We start from the raw sequence: 18,956 nt of genomic DNA, 5'->3' as shown, positions 1-18,956 counted from the left end.
GAATTGTAGAGTTTGAATGGACCACAAGGGTCATCTAGTTCAACCCCCTGCAATGCACAAATATTGTGCCCAATGTGGGACTCGAACCCATAACCCTGAGGTTAAGAGTCTCGTACTCTACCAACTGTGCTATCCAACTGTTGAAGACCTACTGTCTTCTTAAGCCATACAATAACTCTAGCTAGCTGGAGTTAAGGGGCCAGCTGGGGATACAGTTGGCGAGGAGGGCAAATATTTTAGCTGCATCTCCGTCTTTAGCATTTTGATTAGTATTATCTTCAGCTCTCTTATAGAGCCGTTTTCTGCCTTGAGCCTTCAGGGATGACGTTTGTTAAGAGCTTAAATAAATTATTAAAAGATCCAGGCAGCTAGCATAAATCGAACAGCTCTACTGTCAATGAAGTTTAGTCAATCTGCACCAGATAAAAGATCTGTGCCTCAATAGCTCTTATTTTTAGCAGTTAAAAGAGCGGGGGATAGGGGGTGGGGGAAGGGAGATAGGGACGAGTACTGATATGGACTACTATCCTTGGGAATCATGCAGAAGATTATCCCATCACCTCACTGAGGATATGCTAACAGCATGAGAACACAGTGCAGTATTTAGCAGATCAGCTTTTTCCTACGAGATAACTGCCCATTTGACTTTAACCAGACAGACTCCCATGTTTGCTGTCTTTGCCCCTTCAAAGTATTTACAACATTTGGGTTTGATAGAAGGTGGCATGCCACTACATACTGTTAAAGTGTATGTCATTCCATTCATAACTCAGTAAACAGATTCCTCATTTTCTTTGTGGAATTTCGTTTGTTTTTGTTTCAGGACCAAAACTGCCTTAAAAAAAAGTTGCATTCTCCCTCTCTCTCTTAATCAATATATAAAAGAAACATTTTTGGATGCAGCTCATTTCTGGTTTTGCAATCATGTGCCCTAAGGTATCTGAAGAAGTGTGCATGCACACGAAAGCTCATACCAAAAACTTAGTTGGTCTTTAGGAATTTTTTTCTATGTGCCCTAAGGGTCAACCTTAAAAGACTTGCATGTTCTCTGTGTACACTTCCACTGGCAACATGCATTATCAAGAGGTGATTGTAGATAACAGTGAAAATAAGAAAAGAGATCCCCATGAAAGAACAGATGAAGTTGCCTTTGGACCACTGGCTCATCCAGCCTGATGTTCCTTCTCTAAATGCCCTAGCTAACCTGGCATCCTAAGCACAAGGTAATAGTTGACTCCATTGCTCCTGAAGAACATGTTGTTCGAAATGTGACGGACTATTTATTCCTCTTAAAAATAAATAATAAACCTTCAGTGTCACTTCAGATTGGCTCTCCTGTTGTATTTATTCTTTTCAGATGCTGCCTCTACTTTTTTAAATATCTTTTTTAGCATGTAAAGTGTTGGACTAGGACCTGGGAGTAAGGTAAAGGTAAAGGGACCCCTGACCATTAGGTCCAGTCGTGACCGACTCTGGGGTTGCGCGCTCATCTCGCATTATTGGTCGAGGGAGCCGGCGTATAGCTTCCAGGTCATGTGGCCAGCATGACAAAGCCACTTCTGGCAAACCAGAGCAGCACATGGAAACGCCGTTTACCTTCCCGCTGTAGCGGTTCCTATTTATCTACTTGCATTTTGATGTGCTTTCGAACTGCTAGGTTGGCAGGAGCTGGGACCAAGCAACGGGAGCTCACCCCGTCACAGGGATTCGAACCGCCGACCTTCTGATCAGCAAGCCCTAGGCTCAGTGGCTTAACCACAGCGCCACCTGGGTCCCATAGGACCTGGGAGACCAGGGTTCAAATCCCTACTTGGCCGTGAAGCTCACCGGATGTGACCTTGGGTCAACACTGCCCCTCACCTAGCCTACCTCATACAGTTGATGTGGGAATTAAATTAGGAGGGGGAGAATCATGTATGCCACCTTGAGCTCCTTGGAGGAAAATAAATGTAATAAATAATTGTTTATGTTTAAATTGAAGGAGCAAAGAAATCTATAAAACAGTGGAAAAAAATTTCAGAATAAAGGATCAGGCAATGAAACATTTTTCCATGTGAAGTTGCATGCAGGCTTCAAGATTGTTGAAAGATCTTTCTGTAAGGCACCTGAAAGGGATGCTTGTGGTGACGGTGCCAAAAATAATCAACTACTCTGCCTTTTATCCTATATGACTCATGGCTACTGAATTTAAACTTCCAGGTGAGATAGTGAGTGAAAGCAGATAAAGGGAATTCAAAAAGATGTGACGCAATTACTGGATGAAACAATGTAAGAATATTGTAATTTCTGATTAACTAATTAACAAATAAGCTAAAGTGCATAAAAGTGCAGTCCTAAAGCCTAACTACAGCTTCACCTGGAAAGGGGGTATCATTTGTTATCTGGCCCAAATGGAATATCCAAGACTGTGCTCGTAAATTGGTCAAGAGAGTAACGGCATGAGAGTTAAAGGAGCTGGGCTAAATCAAAGTCAGATGAAGGATCTTCATAAAAGAGAAAAGTGGAGCTAAGGTTAAAACTGGAGGTGACAGCATAGGCTCAGGGAAAGGACAGCGAGGGGCCTGGAAAAGCCACAAGCTGGCCCCGGAAGTGAGTTTGTGTGTGTATATAAATAAAGGTGTGAGTCATGAAAAACTGGTCCAGCATCCTGGTTAGCAGAGGCAGCTGACCATCATACTAATGATGCAGCTCTTGGTAAATAAATAAGAATGCCTGGAGCCTTAGCTCTTGAGAGCTGCTGAATAATTTTTGCTAACTAGAAAGCTGACTAATAAAACATCCAATCACATCATGCGTTGATTGATAGTGTTGTCTTAGCACTGTCAAAATCTTAGAGGCTTGTTGTCTGAACTAAGGGGAGAGTCCATATGGGTCAGGCTTCAACTAACTGCTAGCTCCGCCCTGTTTCATATGTTAAACACTTGAATGTGGAATCAGCTGCTCTCAGATAAGCCTGGCAGTGGGCAGTGATTGATTATGCCTAATGAGACCTACTCCAATTTTAATATGAAACACAGACCAATCCACAGAAGGGGATATAAAGAAGCAGCCATTGTTCTAATAAGGCTGCATACGCTTGTAGGTTTACCAGCTCTGTGGCAGAGAGAAATTTCTAAGACAGAAGAGAAAGTATTGACACAATTTTAAAAAAAAACACAGTTTAAAGAACTGTGTATCAAATGCTGTCTCTTATGATGAGTCAGGTCTTAAAATCATATTAACTTGGGAGAGGCAACTATCTATGGGATTAAAGCCAGCAAAATCCAATTAAACTTTTATATGTTTATATCTGTGTTACAAGGGCTGCAGTATTAAAAGTAGATCAGAGGCAATGGATGCCAAACTTTAAGAAGTATATTCACTCCTAGTGTATGACAGCAAAATATAGCAATAAATCACCAGAAGCTTCTGCAAACTGGGCATCTCTAAAATGAGAAATAGTCCCTTGTTCACCAAGCACAACTTTTTAAAAAGTCTCATGGGCTCCAGTTCAGCTCAGGTTCCAATTTATATTCAGGATAGGACATAAATCTTTCATTCAACCTTAGGTACCTACTTGAGTTAAGGCAACCACTCTTCTTGAAGTATTTTTAAGGTCACACTTGTGCAAAGCAGAGACTTTTTGAGGAGATGGCATTGTTGAGGGGACAGCATACAAAAGGGGTAAAATATCAGCCTCACAGATCCAGTGGTAGGAAATGACAGCTGTATTTTCTTGTACTAACCATTAATAAAAACAAAGGGTCATGCAGCAGCTTACAAATTTATAAGGGGGTAAGCTTTTGTGGGTTACTAAGAGTCCTCTTCATCAACATTTGGGTGAGGACAGGAGTTAAAGCATGGGCTGCTAACGCAGTTTCTGTGGTCCCCCATTTACCTTCCCTAGCAGGTCTGAAAGCAGCATTCTTCTGAAACCATGTGTCGCTCATGTCAGTTTCTTTGGTTTGCAAATGGAACTTCCCACAGGCCTTCAAAGGTTGACAAACTTAAAAGCTCAGTCCCGAAGAGCTGAAAGCAACTGGCTCAGGCCAGATTATGGCAGACCTATTCCCAAGTGGACAATCTCAATAGCAAACCAGAAGGAGAATAAATTGTAGCCTACAGCATCCCTTTAAAAGTTGATTAAAACATTCATTAGGCATTCCTTCTGTCACCAAGGACAATAATTATCACCAGAGGAGAGAGGGAAGGGCAGCAAAGTGATCCACAGGCAGGCCCAAACCACCAGCTCCACTATGTTGATAGGTGGGAAAGTCTGGCCTACTTACACATGCCTTGAAACAGGCCAATTATTTCCCAAACTCTGCTGTCAGGTAAAAAGATGAATGCCTCTCAACACATGAAACCATGCACAGCTGTACTGATAGCCTATGTTCCTCCCTTGCCTGCAGGACCTCCACACAAGCAGCCAACTGAGGCCAAATGATTTGAGGCAAGATGCTTCAAATCACTAGTAGCAAAAAAACTATTCTGGTAGAGAGGACCCGGCACATTTTGACTCAAGTTAAGTTACAAGAATTCCCCCTAGATATAAAATCCTCAGCTGTGAAAAACACAATGCCTTTTAATTCCACAGTTCAACATGACAGCTATCAAAACAAGAATGCCACAAATCACCCTGTCCATTGCACATATGTTGGGACACGGGTGGCGCTGTGGTCTAAACCACAGAGCCTAGGGCTTGCTGATCGGAAGATCGGCAGTTCGAATCCCCGTGACGGGGTGAGCTCCCGTTGTTCGGTCCCAGCTCCTGCCCACCTAGCAGTTTGAAAGCATGCACTGCAAGTAGATAAATAGGTACCGCTCCGGCGGGAAGGTAAACGGCGTTTCCATGCGCTGCTCTGGTTCACGAGAAGCGGCTTAGTCATGCTGGCCACATGACCCGGAAGCTGTCTGCAGACAAAGGCCGGCTCCCTCAGCCTATAGAGCAATATGAGCGCGCAACCCTAGAGTCGTCCACGACTGGACCTAATGGTCAGGGGTACCTTTACCTTTACCTTTTATTACACATATAGAGTATGCAAAACATTGAAACGACCATCTAATTTTTTATTGCCATTCAGTTATGATGCTGGAGAATATTTTGGAAAACTTTGTTCCAGATTATGGCTCTAAGCACCAATGCTATCATTTCACTACTTTGGCCTTTTTGGGTTTCAAAAAACAAAAACAAATCATTTATTTGCCAAATGAAATGGATAATTGTTAACAAGAACACAGCTACAAAGGAACGCGTCCATGGGGTTTGGTGTTTTCATTTTTCTTTTTCACTAAACAAAGAGCAGGCAAAGCAGGGATAATGGGGTTCATCCCTAATGCTGAGATGCCTGCCTTACGCCCTGAGGAAACAAATCAACGCAATGGGGCATTCAAACGCCACTCTCAGCCAAAATTAAAAGTGAAAGGACCAAAGATTTTCTGCCCCTCTTCTATTAAGCAGGACAGAATCACTAATCACAAATGTTGACATAAGAAAGAAAACAATAGCAAGTGAGATTTAAGAAGTCTAAGATCCAATTCTAAATCCTGTTGTGATTTGAAATGCAATATTTTTGTTTGGGCTAAGTTGAACTTACCTTCTCCCAGAGTCTGCTTCAGTAAGTCATGTTTAGCCTGCAGCTTGGTAATAAGGTTGCTGCCATTCAAATACTCTTTAAATTTCTGAAGGGAGGAAACAAAAACAAAAACACTGCACACACACACACAAAAGGATAGTGGGCAAAAAAATATTAGCAAAATAAACTTTGAGGCATACATTTATTTCCCTGCAGTGCTGTTGCAAGTACCTTTCTGGAATGAAAGGATGTGTTGTATGCCTTAATGAACCAGACTTCAGTTGTACATACAAAGATGGACCAAGGATTCATTCGTCATTTGGGCTTTTTCTTTTTCCACAATTTAAGTATCAGTCCTGTTGATCTTATTAAGCCAGAATCCTTTGTGTTGAGCCATGTGCTTGGGGTTAAGGCCTCAGATCACAAGAAGCTCAAAGACAGCAGTTCAAAGAAAGCTTTCTTTTGTCCAGCTTCTGGGAATGGCCTCAATAAGTAAAGAAATTTTGTGCAGGGTGGCGGTGGGGTTCCTACAGAAAGGGTTCTACTTTCATGCAAACAGTGTTAAAGCCAAGAAGGATTCTCACTGCATGAGGTCTGCGGGCTTGGCTGATCAGAAACTTCTGCTGTGGTGATGGATTTGTTCTGAGTACGACTTTTATTTTGAGATTGTCTCATACCCAGTAATAGTGTCCTAGAGGCAAGTACAGTAACTTCACAGATGCTGAGAGAAGAGGAGGAAGATATGGGGCTGCCCCCTATACTGCCAAAGTGTATCCAAAGGATCAATCAGGCCCTCTAAAGAGTGAGAGATGGAAAACTGGTCTTGTGCCAGTGGAATTCCTGCTGGAGCAAGAGTTCTCTGCCTGACTTCAAACAAAGCCCCCAAGCCTTTGTGTTGTAATAATGTAAGGCACAGCCTCCACTGTTTGGGGAGCTGATGATACTACAGGGAGAAAGGGGTGGGGGGAAGAACAGTTGCACAACTAGCTTTCCATCTGTGTAACCGTTGGATACTACCCATTGTTATTTAGTAAAAAAAAGAAAAAAGTGATATTTATATCACATGGACAATTTACCAGACATTTCTTGTGTTAGTTTAACCATAAACAAAATGAACTGATATGCGCCTCCTATAGAGTTCTGCTTTGGTTTAACAGGACTTGCACAGAATAAGTTCTGTGCAAGTTTTACAGAAGACAGATTGTAAAAGGTTTGTGAGGAAATTTTAATGATTCTCAGGGTACCATGGACCTCAAGTTCTAGGCTGGATAAACTGGACAGGGCAGGGCCAGAAGAGTTTACATTGTACTCCCATATGAACTATAGCAAATAGTCACTGTAGAAACTGAAGAAGGGTTTGACTTTATTTTTGTAGGACAAACATTTTCCCTGATGTGAATTAAGGGATGATTAAACATTTTTCTTGATGCTCAGACTCCTAATCTTCAAAGCTTACAACTAAGTTTTGAAAGCATGTGGTTTAAAAATTATTTTCAGTTGCTTTATTTTCTTAATCTTCTTCGCGGCCAAGGGGTCTAGACAAATACCTAAAATTTGAAAATAAATAAGCACTGACTTTTTTTAATTAAAAAAAACCAAAACAAAATTCTGACAGCCCCATTGTAAAAGGGCTTCCAAGATGAGGTGAAAGGCTGATGAAATGGTACAATGCTATAGAGGGGGAAATGAGGGACTTGTTAGAATTTTTTGTGTTTAATGAGACACACTCTGTGCTTGAATGGCACAAATAGGGAGTAGTTGGTCTTTAAAACAACTCGTCTTAAAACACTTTAAAAAAACAGTCCTAAAGGGATAGTGGTTCAGGGAATTCTGGTTCTGTTGTTTCTCCCAGTGATGTCACAGACACCTTTCTATAGGTGAGCCATACATTAGTGCAACCACTCTACGTGGCTCCACATGGTGGGCTTCTTATTCCTTTCTGAACATCAGCCAAGCCCACTCCATGCACAGCACATCTAAATGGCCTACTTAAACTTTTCCAAGTTTTTAAACAAGCTTCCAACATAACACCAAGAGGTACTGTGAATGTATAAGAATGGACAAACTGGTTTACTGCATTCTTGATCTTCCGTCTACAAATAAAGACAGCTATTGGTGAAAGTTGAAATCTGATTTACCAAAGTTGGAATAGAGTGAGAGGTTGGCTTGTCTGGTTTTGTATGGACACCTCAGTCCTTTTCTCCATCCATTTCTACAGGACAGGAGTTCCTTATAGAAGCACTGCTTGTGTCATCATGTGAAAGTTACTCCTCCTCCAGATGAGACACAAACATAGGTGATTCTAACCATTTCTGTTTCTCTCAGTTTCTCATTCCCCCCCCCCATCTTAAGATCAGTTAGTTCTCCACATCTCTACACCAGTTTGTGGGTTTTTTATAAGTCCTAATGAAAATCAGCATTTTAATGCATAATAAATTTTTGTATGTAATGTTGCCCAATATACACATTTTTGCAAAGCAATTTCCCCTATTAAAATCCATTTTAATGTTATTTTCGTCAGAATATGGATTTTTACATAAACTTCACCCAAGTCTATGCATTTTTGTACACATTACTTGGCCGGAGAAATGCAATGCAAAATTTGGAGCAGTGAAATTTTGGGGGAGGGCTATGCTTTGGTCAACATATTATTTCAGAAAGTACAAATTAGGTAGGTTCACCTTTTAATGAGAACTGAATTGATGTCTCCCTCATCCCTAGACTCCCTACTGCCTTTCTAAGAGCTGCTAATGTGTATGTGGGGAATTGAGAGGTGTAGCTATTGGAATGCCAGCACACTCTATTGTCACAAAAAATATGACGTCCCTACAGTTAAAATGGGAAGGGGAGGGGAAGCTACTGCTCTGTAAGAGCCAGCCTTTTATTAGTAGTATATAGTTTATACCCGCCTTTTTCCCTGACAGGGGATAAGCCTTCTTATCTACTGCTTTTTTACCACACTGCTCAATATAGACATAAGATTATCCTCACAGTAAAATAGAACATTTCAGTTTCTTGTTGGTTGGCTCTCCTCTTGGCAATGTTTAGTTTACTCATGTAAGTCTCTGAAGCAGCTGATTTGACCGACTCAGTGGAGCGACTATGCTGGAAGGCATCTGAGACATCAAAATCTTCCACTGTCAGCATGTCTTGCAATGTCTGCATAGTAGCATCCAATGTTTTTCGCACCTGCAGAAATTAAAGGCACAGGCGATTACGAGACAAAGTGAATTGCTGTGACACAGTTAGGTCACCGTCAGTACATGATCTTCGATACACCAGGCTACTAGTCTTATTTTTTGGACTTGAAAGATCACCTGGGGAGGAAAAGATAATATAGGGTCCCAGGATTTGATGCTTTTGTGTATGGATGAGCAATTTGTTCTGCACCTGAAACCACATTAGAAATGAATCTTTTAAGAGATTTCTAAATGCCAGTGACCATGACAATAGCACCCAACCAGGAAGCACTACAGGACACAGCTCTATGAAGTTGTTACAGGAGTTTATAGCTACAGTGTTATCATCCTAGTCTGTATGAACTAGCAGGAACTGATTCAGAGTGTCCACCATTACCCAAACCACTCTGTGTCTCCCACCTTCAGGTGGCAGCTACAAACAGCCTCTTTGTGACGTGCCCCATCTATAGTAGAGATTTTGGTGCTTTCAAACAATGTAGCATAACAAGTATTACAAAGCAAGCCATTGTGCCTGTTTCCTATCCAGAGTCAAAGACCTGGCATGGTTTTATTGTGCTCTTCTGGTTAAATATATCATTCATATAACAGGATGCAGGATGACCACATGGATGACCAGATAATATTGATAATATACTCAAAGACATTTTAGTATATTTGCGTTGTTGGGGAGTGCTTCATGCAGGGGCAAGGCCCTGAGGCACCAAAACCCACTACCCCCTTTTACTATTTACAGGCACACCCACCCACCCACTTATGCACGATCAGACTTGTGTGTGGCGCCCAATACAAACCTGGTCTGCGTTCTCCAGGGGATCACAAGCCCTTGGATTGAAAAAAGTATGCTAGTCCAATACAGTTTAATTCTTTAGCCATCTCTGTTAGTTTAAAAGTCACCTTGCATAAAATTATCCACATAAATGAATCAATAAAGCTTATTTACTTAAGGATTAAAGACAATTACAGCTCTCACCTCTTCGTTTTCTATTTTGAGTGTGGCAAGTCTAGACTGCAGCTGGTGATATCGCATGAGCAACTCTGTCTGAACTGGCTGCTGGGCGCTCACTTGACATACCTGAAGGGACAACAGATAACCCTATGAAAATTCAAGAAGGATCAAAATATTGACAGGTATCAAAGAACTAGCACAACGAAGAATGCACATCTTCATTATTAAAATGTCCAAAAACTCTGGACTGATAGATATTAAAAACAAAAGACGGAGCATTTAATTTTTAACTACAGTAGTAGTATAATTCTTCTATTGGGTTTGAAATATAACCTCACTCAGGCACAGAATACTGAGCACAGTTTTTATTTATGGCAATGCAGCAAATCTGCTCTATTATTACAAAATCTATTTGTTTATAGTGTTGGATTATAAAAGAAAGGATCTGACTTAACTGCTGCTTAAGAGGCCTAAATATTAGTAACTCCTGAATGCATAATAATGTATGTAGTACCTACGGTAACTCCCACTATCAGTGCTGGAGTGAGCAAAGTGTTGCGTCTGAAGGGAAGCTGGAAACATACTGCAATATATCACACTGAAAGCAATTTCTACAATGATGATAGCATTACCTCATCCCCCATATGAGGCTGGTATTCAAACTTTAGTGGAGGACAGAAGACTTGGTTGCACATATCCATGACTGTATGCTTGTCACTCCGTGCATCCAAGTTGTCTACAGCATTCTCAATGATGTCCAGGCCCTCATGACGTGAGGTTTCTAGATTGTATTCAGCAGAAAGATATGTTCTGAACGTCCGTGCCAGGCTGGCATGGAATCCCAAGTCACAGCACTAAGGAAAAGAGATAAATGGTCATTTGCTTCAACCGCAGAAGCTAGTAATTTCTCCTATATTCTGGCATAATGGCCTTTAACTGAAGAAAACCCAAATACAGTATCTATTTCTTCTCATTTATATTATTTCTAGAACACCTATATGAAATGAGGTGTTGTCCAGAAAACAAACAGAAAGACACAGGCCCTGCCTTCAGGCTTACACTCTTAAGTAATATAAGACATGGCAAAAGGGCAGGTAAGCTGTGGGGAATGGTAAAAGTATGGAATCAAGGACGCAATACAAACACTTATATGGGTAAATAATAAAAATGAGAGGGAGTTACTTAAGTGTCCACTTTCTGGTATGAATCAATCCTATGAATATCACAACAGAGGTTTCGTGTAGAAGCGAGCTCCCAAAACTTTACCCTTTATCACTCACTGCTTGATCTAGGTTTTCCCTTCTCACATGCATTGATATATTTGATTAGCCACATTGTAAATCAAAGAAATGACACCAGTTAATCATAAATACATTATGCAGAATTTCGTGGAATTCCCATGCAAGTTTGCCTAGAACTGTATCTTTAATCAATAAATGGACTTTAAAAACAATCCAGGATTCAAACCAAATCCCTATTATCATAAAAGCTTACTACAGTATAGTACAGAAGATGCCCGTTGCCACATCTCTTGTGAGTGAGCAGCTTCTCGTGCTTAAGAAAATATTCCTGCGTTATTCACCTAGGAGGGATATCTGAATTTTAATGGCTAACACAGAAACCCAATTTCTCCCTCCCATCCCAAATGCATAAACAGAGGCAGTGCCCAACTTTAACATAAAAGTGCAAACATTAAGTAATTTGGTTACCTGTTATATCTTGGCTTACACTCAAGCAGGTAAAGCAAATCCTTCCATAAGATGGATATGGAAATTTAGAGGTACTTCATTATTCATCATAGAGTGGCAAGTCTATCAATGGCTACAACAGGGGTCCCCAAACTTACCTCGCTGAGGGCCGGTGCCACCAGCGCCGATTGTGCTGCGGGCCAGAGCGCGCGGGAGCGCCCCCCTACACTTGCACACACGCGATTTACGGCACACTTCCAGGTCGCCAGAACACCGGACATAGCTTGTGTACACGCACATGGGCCTCCTCTGGCCCGGAAGTGCGCTGGAAATGACGCTTGCGCATGCACGCAAGCTATTTCTGACGCTCCGGCGACCCGGAAGTGGGAAGCCATGCCATGCCATGCTGTGCCATTAAGAGCGGGCCACGGCAGCGGTCACCGGGGGCCACATAAAGGAGCCTCACGGGCCACATCCGGCCCCCAGGCCTTAGTTTGGGGAAGCCTGGGCTACAGGCAATTATGACTAAATGCTACCTCCAGGTTTGGATGGAGTATGTCCCCAAACTACCATTTTCTGACAAAGGCAAGGGTGCCACCTCCTTTCTGTTTGCTTTGTATTTACGGGAGTGCTGTGTGAGCACTGTAGAATGACTGATGGACACTCATTGGTGAAATGGAGAGGGTGTGCAACTTTTAAACTAATTACCAACCTATCCATTAAATAGTGCTGTACTTTATACCCAGGCCGGTAGAACTGGGTCTGACTCACTGCACTCAGCTCACCTACCCAAGACTCAGTAATGCACACCAAGTCTGCTCTCTTATCCAAGATGAAATCATGGATAAGCAAGGACTTACAGTGAACTGACCTGGCATTGCAAAGCAACACCGCCAGTCACAGAACACCTAATCTAGTTAATGTTGGTAGAGCTCTGTGCCCTAAATTGACAGTGGGCACTCTACCTTCCATAGGACAATGTGGGACTGGGTCTCAGAATGAAGAGGAAGGTCAGTTTGCCTATAAGAGCAGCAGTGGTGGGCAGAACGAGCAGGAAAAATATCCAGGAAGATATGGTAGCAAAGTTGCAGCTGGAGATAACTGCTTTTTAAACTCCATCGGAGAAGGCAAGAGCTGGAAGAAACTTCCAGCTGTTATGACTGCCTACATTACGTGCCAGAAGAGAATCTGTTCCCTGTACTTGATGCCATACATTCCCTGAGTATGGAGATGTGTGAATTTGCTCCAAGCTTGCCTACCATTTACCATTCAGCTGAATTGTTGCAATAATCCTTCTGCCCAATACAACATTGACCACAGTTTTAGCATTAATGCTTGAATCATGAAAGATAGAGCAATATAATTCAATGACCTTACACTGAATAATAAAAATGAGATGGTTGATGGAAACAAGAGAAAAGCAACACTTTGTTTTCCAAATATATGGCAGAAAGCTGCCAAGAGTGCATTTCCTGAGCTTTTGACTGTCCTCTGATCTCTTGTTATTTTCAATGCATGTTCATAAAAGGATTTTACAGCAGGATATTTTCTGCATTCCTAACTCAAAGTGAATATCAAAGCTCAGTTACTGCCATAAGCAACTCTAGCCAAAGACGACATCTCATCTTTACTGATGTGAAGAGACACCCCTCAATTCAAATTTAAATCATACCAAAGAGATGGATTTCTCTGTGTGCAAAAAGAAGCAACTCATGCATGTGTGCGCGCTCACACAAACACATACAATTCCCACTCTCAGGGATGTGGTCTGAACTTCTAGAAGATTTCAAAAGACAGCAGAAGTCAAGCTTTCAACAACTAATTTATGACACAAGCAAAAATCTAGTTGGTGTCCTTTGGCCTAACTATGAATTAGCCTCCATGAATCCAGATTATCACCATCACCCTAGTCTCTCACTCTAGACTTGCTGTTGATGGGCACAAACCAAGGTGGATGCTATTTCCTCAGGCTGCCCATAGCTGAGTTTCCCATGGGGTCCCTTCCAGTCAAAGCTCTTTCTTCACCCTCTGTCCTCCCCTCCTCCTCCAGCTTCTCCAGACATGACATGGGAGATCTAGGGTCATGCTCTCCTACATTTAATATACAGTGTTAATTGCAGCCACAGGGGGGAATGGCGGAGTCAGATGAAGATTATGGTACTGGATGAGGATGCTTATCAGCGTTCCTATGCCTGTTTCTCAATTAACACACACATCGCACATAGCAATTTAGGGACAGTGGCTTAATTAGGAAAATGCGCAGAGAAAGGGTCCAGTCTGTCTCTTGCATTCACACAGCTTCTATTAATACTTTTTACAATGTGGGTGATTATATCTGCATCTCTGTATCTGGCATACTGTGAACTCCTGCAACTCAGGATGCCACATTTTACTGTCACATCCTGTTGCCAGCTCTTCCCCAAGCCTGCTGCTCAAGGCTCATCTCCTGCTTCAGCTGCAAATCATCTGTGCACCAGGGCCCGGATGGAGGAAAAGCTGCTCAGTGTTGAAGGTGGGACATGGGAGGCCCTCAACTGCAAATGGACAGCCACAGAATTCCCCCTGACTTTCTGTAGTTCCATTTCGCGGCAGTGGGGTGCAGTGAGGCCAAGACATGCTTCCTAATACAGCTGCCAGTTTTCAACACACTATGAGAAGGAAACAACCTCGTTCAAAGCCCCAAACTCACTCTACTGAAAATGTGAAGCCGCCATTCAGTGGTGCAAAGCTTTTAGCATTCCTTCCTAACACTCTATACAGAAACAGAATGAAATTAGAAAACAAGCAATATGCACAGTGGCCTAAATAAATCCCTCAGGTAGCCTGGGAACACTTGTAGAAGCATTACTAAAACCAGGACGCTGAGCTTGTAGGACAGCAGCTTATCTCCAGGATAATGATTGTGTTTAAATGTTCTCACTGTAGTCAGTATCAGAAACTCTGATGGCTTCCACTGAACCATAGTGTATTCTCAGTTCACAGTGGGGGTTAGGATGAACTTGAACCAGTCTGAATCTTCTCCCAAGATTTTCGGGGAAATGTCACACTCCCTTGCATTTCACCTGCATTGCACAGAAGAATTCTGAAATGCTGCTCCTTATTTTCATTGCTGGAAACATGCTGAAACCAGCATGTGCAGTGTAGTTCAAATAACCCAGCTGCTATTGACAAGTAGGGCAGTAGCCCGACTAACATTATTTTTTACAGCTTCTTTGGTCTCTGGCTATTAGCACCATGCCTAGCACTTCACACTTCAGTGCCCCAAAGAGGGGAATAAAGATGTAGGAAAAGGTATTTTTAAAAATACCCATTTAAGAAAAGTTTTAAAAATGTAAAAACTAATATTATTATAAATAAGAATTTATAAGAGCTGATATTACACTCAGTTTTTCAAGAATTAACTTTCCGGTGGGCCCCTGCAGGTTAGTGAAGTGGACCCTATAAAAAGTTGTGCTACCCCCTCAGTGTGGATTCTACAGTCCATCATCTGATTCTGATGTACCATGAAGCTATTGAACTATCTTTGCTCTCTTGGATAAAAGACAGCTAAACACACAGAGAGACAGCTAAGCACATAATGGTTGGATGACCCCAGAAAGTGCCGAATTATAAACGGCTGGGTTTCCATATAGGTTACTAACCTGATGGTTCATGTTGTGGCATATACTAACAACCACTAGCAGCAAGTGTGAAAAAGAATTACTAACAATTAGATTGTCCATTTCTGAATTGTGTAGAAGCTTCACATCCAAACCACTCCATTTGAAACAGCTGCTTCAGCTGTTACAACACTGCAAAAACAAAGAACTCAAGAGGAAGCATACATGGCTACCCTTTTTGCACCGAGGCCTCAACATTATACCACCACTTGCACAAAGCAAGTGTGTGCTTTTTAAGTACTCAGTGGATTTTAGCATTTTTCAAGGTCACAACCTTGAAGTTAAAATTTAAGTGCACTATTCCTGTGGACATCACTCCCACAGTATAGTCTTACCTTCCAAGTCCCAGACTGCAGAATCCGGGACCGGCAGCCGTGTGACACCAGAAGTTGCGTCGACATAACTTCTGGTGTCGCTTTGCCCTTCTATGGGCACCAAAAATGGCCGCTGCCGGCTTCAAAAGTAGCTTCTACGCATGACTGGAAGTACGTCGACGCAACTTCCGGTGTCGCCCTGCCCATCTATGGGCACAAAAAATGGCTGCCACCGACACCGGTAGTCGCGTCTACGCACTTCCGGCCATGCGTAGATGTGACTTTTGAAGCCGCCGGCGGCCATTTTTTGTGCCCATAGAAGGGCAAATCAGGAAAGAAAAGGCTGCCGGCAGGAGAAAATAAAGGAGAAAAACGGGAGACGAAGTGGTACGGGGGACCACCGGGAAAAGGTAAGTAAAAACGGGGGGTTTCCCGGGGAAAACGGGGTACTTGGCAGCTATGAGTATAGTATGCTGGCTCTGGCTTTTGCCATTTGCTGCCATATCAACAGTGGGACGAATGGCAATGCATTACAGGATGCAAGTAAGTTTTTTTCTCTAAGTGTGTTTAACCAGGATGGGAGTTACCACCTGACCTCTGCATTGCTCAATATATGTCCTAAAGCATTTTCTCTTAGTATGCCTAATGATAGATATCATTGCCCATAAAGTGCCAATCTTGTTCAAAAGTTTAGCTACAGTTAGTTAACTGGACTTGGGAAGCATACTTGATACAGTCATACCTCGGTTTAAGTACGACTCGGTTTGAGTATTTTCAGTTTAAGTACTCCGCAGACCCGTCTGGAACAGATTAATCCACTTTCCATTACTTTCAATGGGAAAGTTCGCTTCAGGTTAAGTACACTTCAGGTTGAGTACTCCGCGGACCCGTCTGGAACAGATTAATTCTGAGTACAGACTTCCAGAACCAATTATGTTTGTAAACCGAGGTACCACTGTATATTTAAAAAAACCAATAACAGGTACTGTACTTATAACAACTTCAGCAAATATTTTTAACCTAGATTTTCTACTGTTCCCTGGGGCTTCCTCACAGTACCTTTCTTCTAGCTGCTGGTTTTCCTCATTTTACATATGTTTCATATGTTACACAGAAGGAGGGAATTCAAGCTTATTTTTTCTTCTTCTGTAGACCATACAATGCACCCTCTGGATATATTTACTGTTGGAATATATCTTAAAGGGGCAGGGAAATTTAAGGCTGCTGCTTTCTTTCCGGGTATTAAGAACATTACCTATAGGCTGTTCCAGTAAGAATAATTCAATCATTATTACTGAGGGGCACTTAGCCTGCTTTTCAGTTAAAACTTACAAGCATTTTGAAACTTGTTTTCTACCAGGCTCAGGGATCATTTCAAACTATAAAGCGCGCGCGCACACACACACACACACACACACACACACACACTTGTACGGTACATAACTATGCAGCTCCACAGAGAGAGAAAGGAATAACTCACCCTTTGTTTGTGCCTTGTCGAGAGGAAAACAAATCCTTTATAAGGTGCAAGCTTTGGCAAACTACAATGTGCATAACTTGGCTGTACTATCAAGTGATGTTTGAGTGAAGGCATGCCATCTAAACTGGTTATATTTTTAGGTTTATTAGCATTTTCTGAATGTGGGCCACTTTTTATTGTTATGGTCTCCTTCTGAGTGAGACAAGCTAATCATCTCAATACTTTTGATTATTAGGTCGTTTTACTGTGGAAAAACTCAGAAAGGCTACTGTCCCACTCATGTCACAGATAATGCAGAGCACACTACGCCCTCCTGAAATACATGCTTAGGGGGAATGCAATAAAGATCTGGTGAAGTAGACTTCTCTTACAAAGCAAGAAACATTTTAATTCATGTGCTCATTCTACATGCCTAAAATAGTTTTGTTTTTCATCTTTTAATTTTCATCTGTTGTTATAATTGTTCTGTTTTGTATAAATTTAATAATAATAATAATAATAATAATAATAATAATAATAATAATAATAAACAACTTTACAAAATGAGAAAGGCAAGCAAGAGACAAGAAGTAAGAAGCACAAGGCAAATAGGGTTGGTTCACATATAAGACAGTTTGGTGTTCAGAAGTTGGGGCTCCCATGCTACCCCCTTCACTTTTTGTCCTCTTGTGAAACAAAGGTTGGATTAAGAAGGTTGCTGGTCAAAATTCATACATGTTGGAAGTTTAATAAATCAATTAAATTTTTTTAAGGAAAAAAGCTCAAAAAATCTGCTTTATTTTGCACCCACACTTTCCCACCCCCATATTTGTGCTTCTGGTGGGTGTGGCTGTCAATTTCTACCACAGTTTAAAATAGAGATAGAACAGCCTAACCACATACTTCCTCATCTGATGCATAGCAATATCTAATTAAAAATGTTTGCCTTACAGCCAGGGTAGGAGTAGACTAAGCTCCCCACATCAAGAAAGACTCTTTCAGCCACATGAGCTTCCGTCTTGAGCTATTTTCAAAGCCACAAACCAAATGTCAAGTTTTCAAGTCAATGTGGGATTTGTCTATAAATTTAGCTTTAAAGAGCTACCAGAAGGGGAAAAAATGTGGGGCATTTAGTTGCACATCTGCTCTGATCCCTTTAGGTCTCTTGAACCTTTAAATATTTACAGATGAACACTGTGAGGGTCATTTTGAGCTTAATTCAACTCAACACTCTTTTTCTTCCCTACACTGTATGGAACCAAACTGGCAATGTATGTTGATACACTTATTCTCCCAAGTGGATCTGATTCCTGCTGAAAGCAACAGGGACTTGCATTCAGCACCAAGTTTAAACAGCACTGAATGCAAGACTGGCTGTAGTCAAGAGGCTTTACCAGTCCCGTGCCTGATATCATATGATACTGGGTGACTGACAGGTGGGTCTGGCCAACCAAAAACAGCCTTATGGACCAATTTGGTCAGTCTGGTCTAATTTGGCCTGTAGGCCAGAAGTTCCTTGCCATTGGCTTACGGTAACCAAATCGCCGCCGTAAGAAACTGAAAGAAGACCCTTCCCAAATAGTCATGTGAATCAACTCCAACTTTAAAAGCGGGTGGGACCAGATATCCTAAACAGCAACTGCAACCTTTGCCTCCCATCCCAAGGAAGTTGGTGTTTGTCCACAGACAGCTTTCGGGGTCACGTGGCCAGCATGAATAAACCGCTTCTGGCGCAACAGAACACCATGACGGAAGCCAGAGCGCATGGAAACACTGTTTACCTTCCCGCTGCAGCAGTACCTATTTATCTACTTGCACTGGCGTGCTTTCAAACTGCTAGGTTGGCAGGAGCTGGGACAGAGCAAAGGGAGCTCATTTTGTTATAGGGATTTGAACTGTCGACCTTCTGGTCGGCAAGCCCAAGAAGCTCAGTGGTTTCGACCACAGTGCCACCCGCTCCCACCGTGCAAAACAAGGGCAGAGCATGGTTAACGCTTTTCAGCAATAGTCAGTCTAAAACAGGGATGGCTTACCTGTGGCCTTCCTGATGTTGCCGGACTCCAATTTCCATCAGCACCTACCAGCACGACCAAGAAAAATGTAGTCCAGCAATATCTGAAGGACCAAAGGTTAGT

General features: G+C 42.0%; 1 protein-coding gene across 2 annotated transcripts in view; it reads right to left on the bottom strand.

The window, feature by feature from the left end:
* Window positions 1-18,956, bottom strand: part of SRGAP3 (SLIT-ROBO Rho GTPase activating protein 3) — a 179,453-nt gene that overhangs the window by 40,737 nt on the left and 119,760 nt on the right. For both annotated transcript variants that reach the window (XM_035106570.3, XM_035106571.3), the window contains exons 7-10: window positions 10,334-10,555; window positions 9,726-9,827; window positions 8,547-8,744; window positions 5,577-5,661 (exon numbers count right to left, since the gene is read on the bottom strand). In XM_035106570.3, the coding sequence (XP_034962461.1) occupies window positions 5,577-5,661; window positions 8,547-8,744; window positions 9,726-9,827; window positions 10,334-10,555 (607 nt within the window). The remainder of the gene's footprint in view (window positions 1-5,576; window positions 5,662-8,546; window positions 8,745-9,725; window positions 9,828-10,333; window positions 10,556-18,956) is intronic.

The sequence above is a fragment of the Zootoca vivipara genome, chromosome 2, assembly GCF_965207765.1.
Source record: "Zootoca vivipara chromosome 2, rZooViv2.hap1.1, whole genome shotgun sequence".
In the NCBI taxonomy this organism is placed as follows: domain Eukaryota; kingdom Metazoa; phylum Chordata; class Lepidosauria; order Squamata; family Lacertidae; genus Zootoca; species Zootoca vivipara.
Note: the sequence above shows the minus strand (reverse complement) of the source record. Positions and strands in the feature narration are given on the sequence as shown.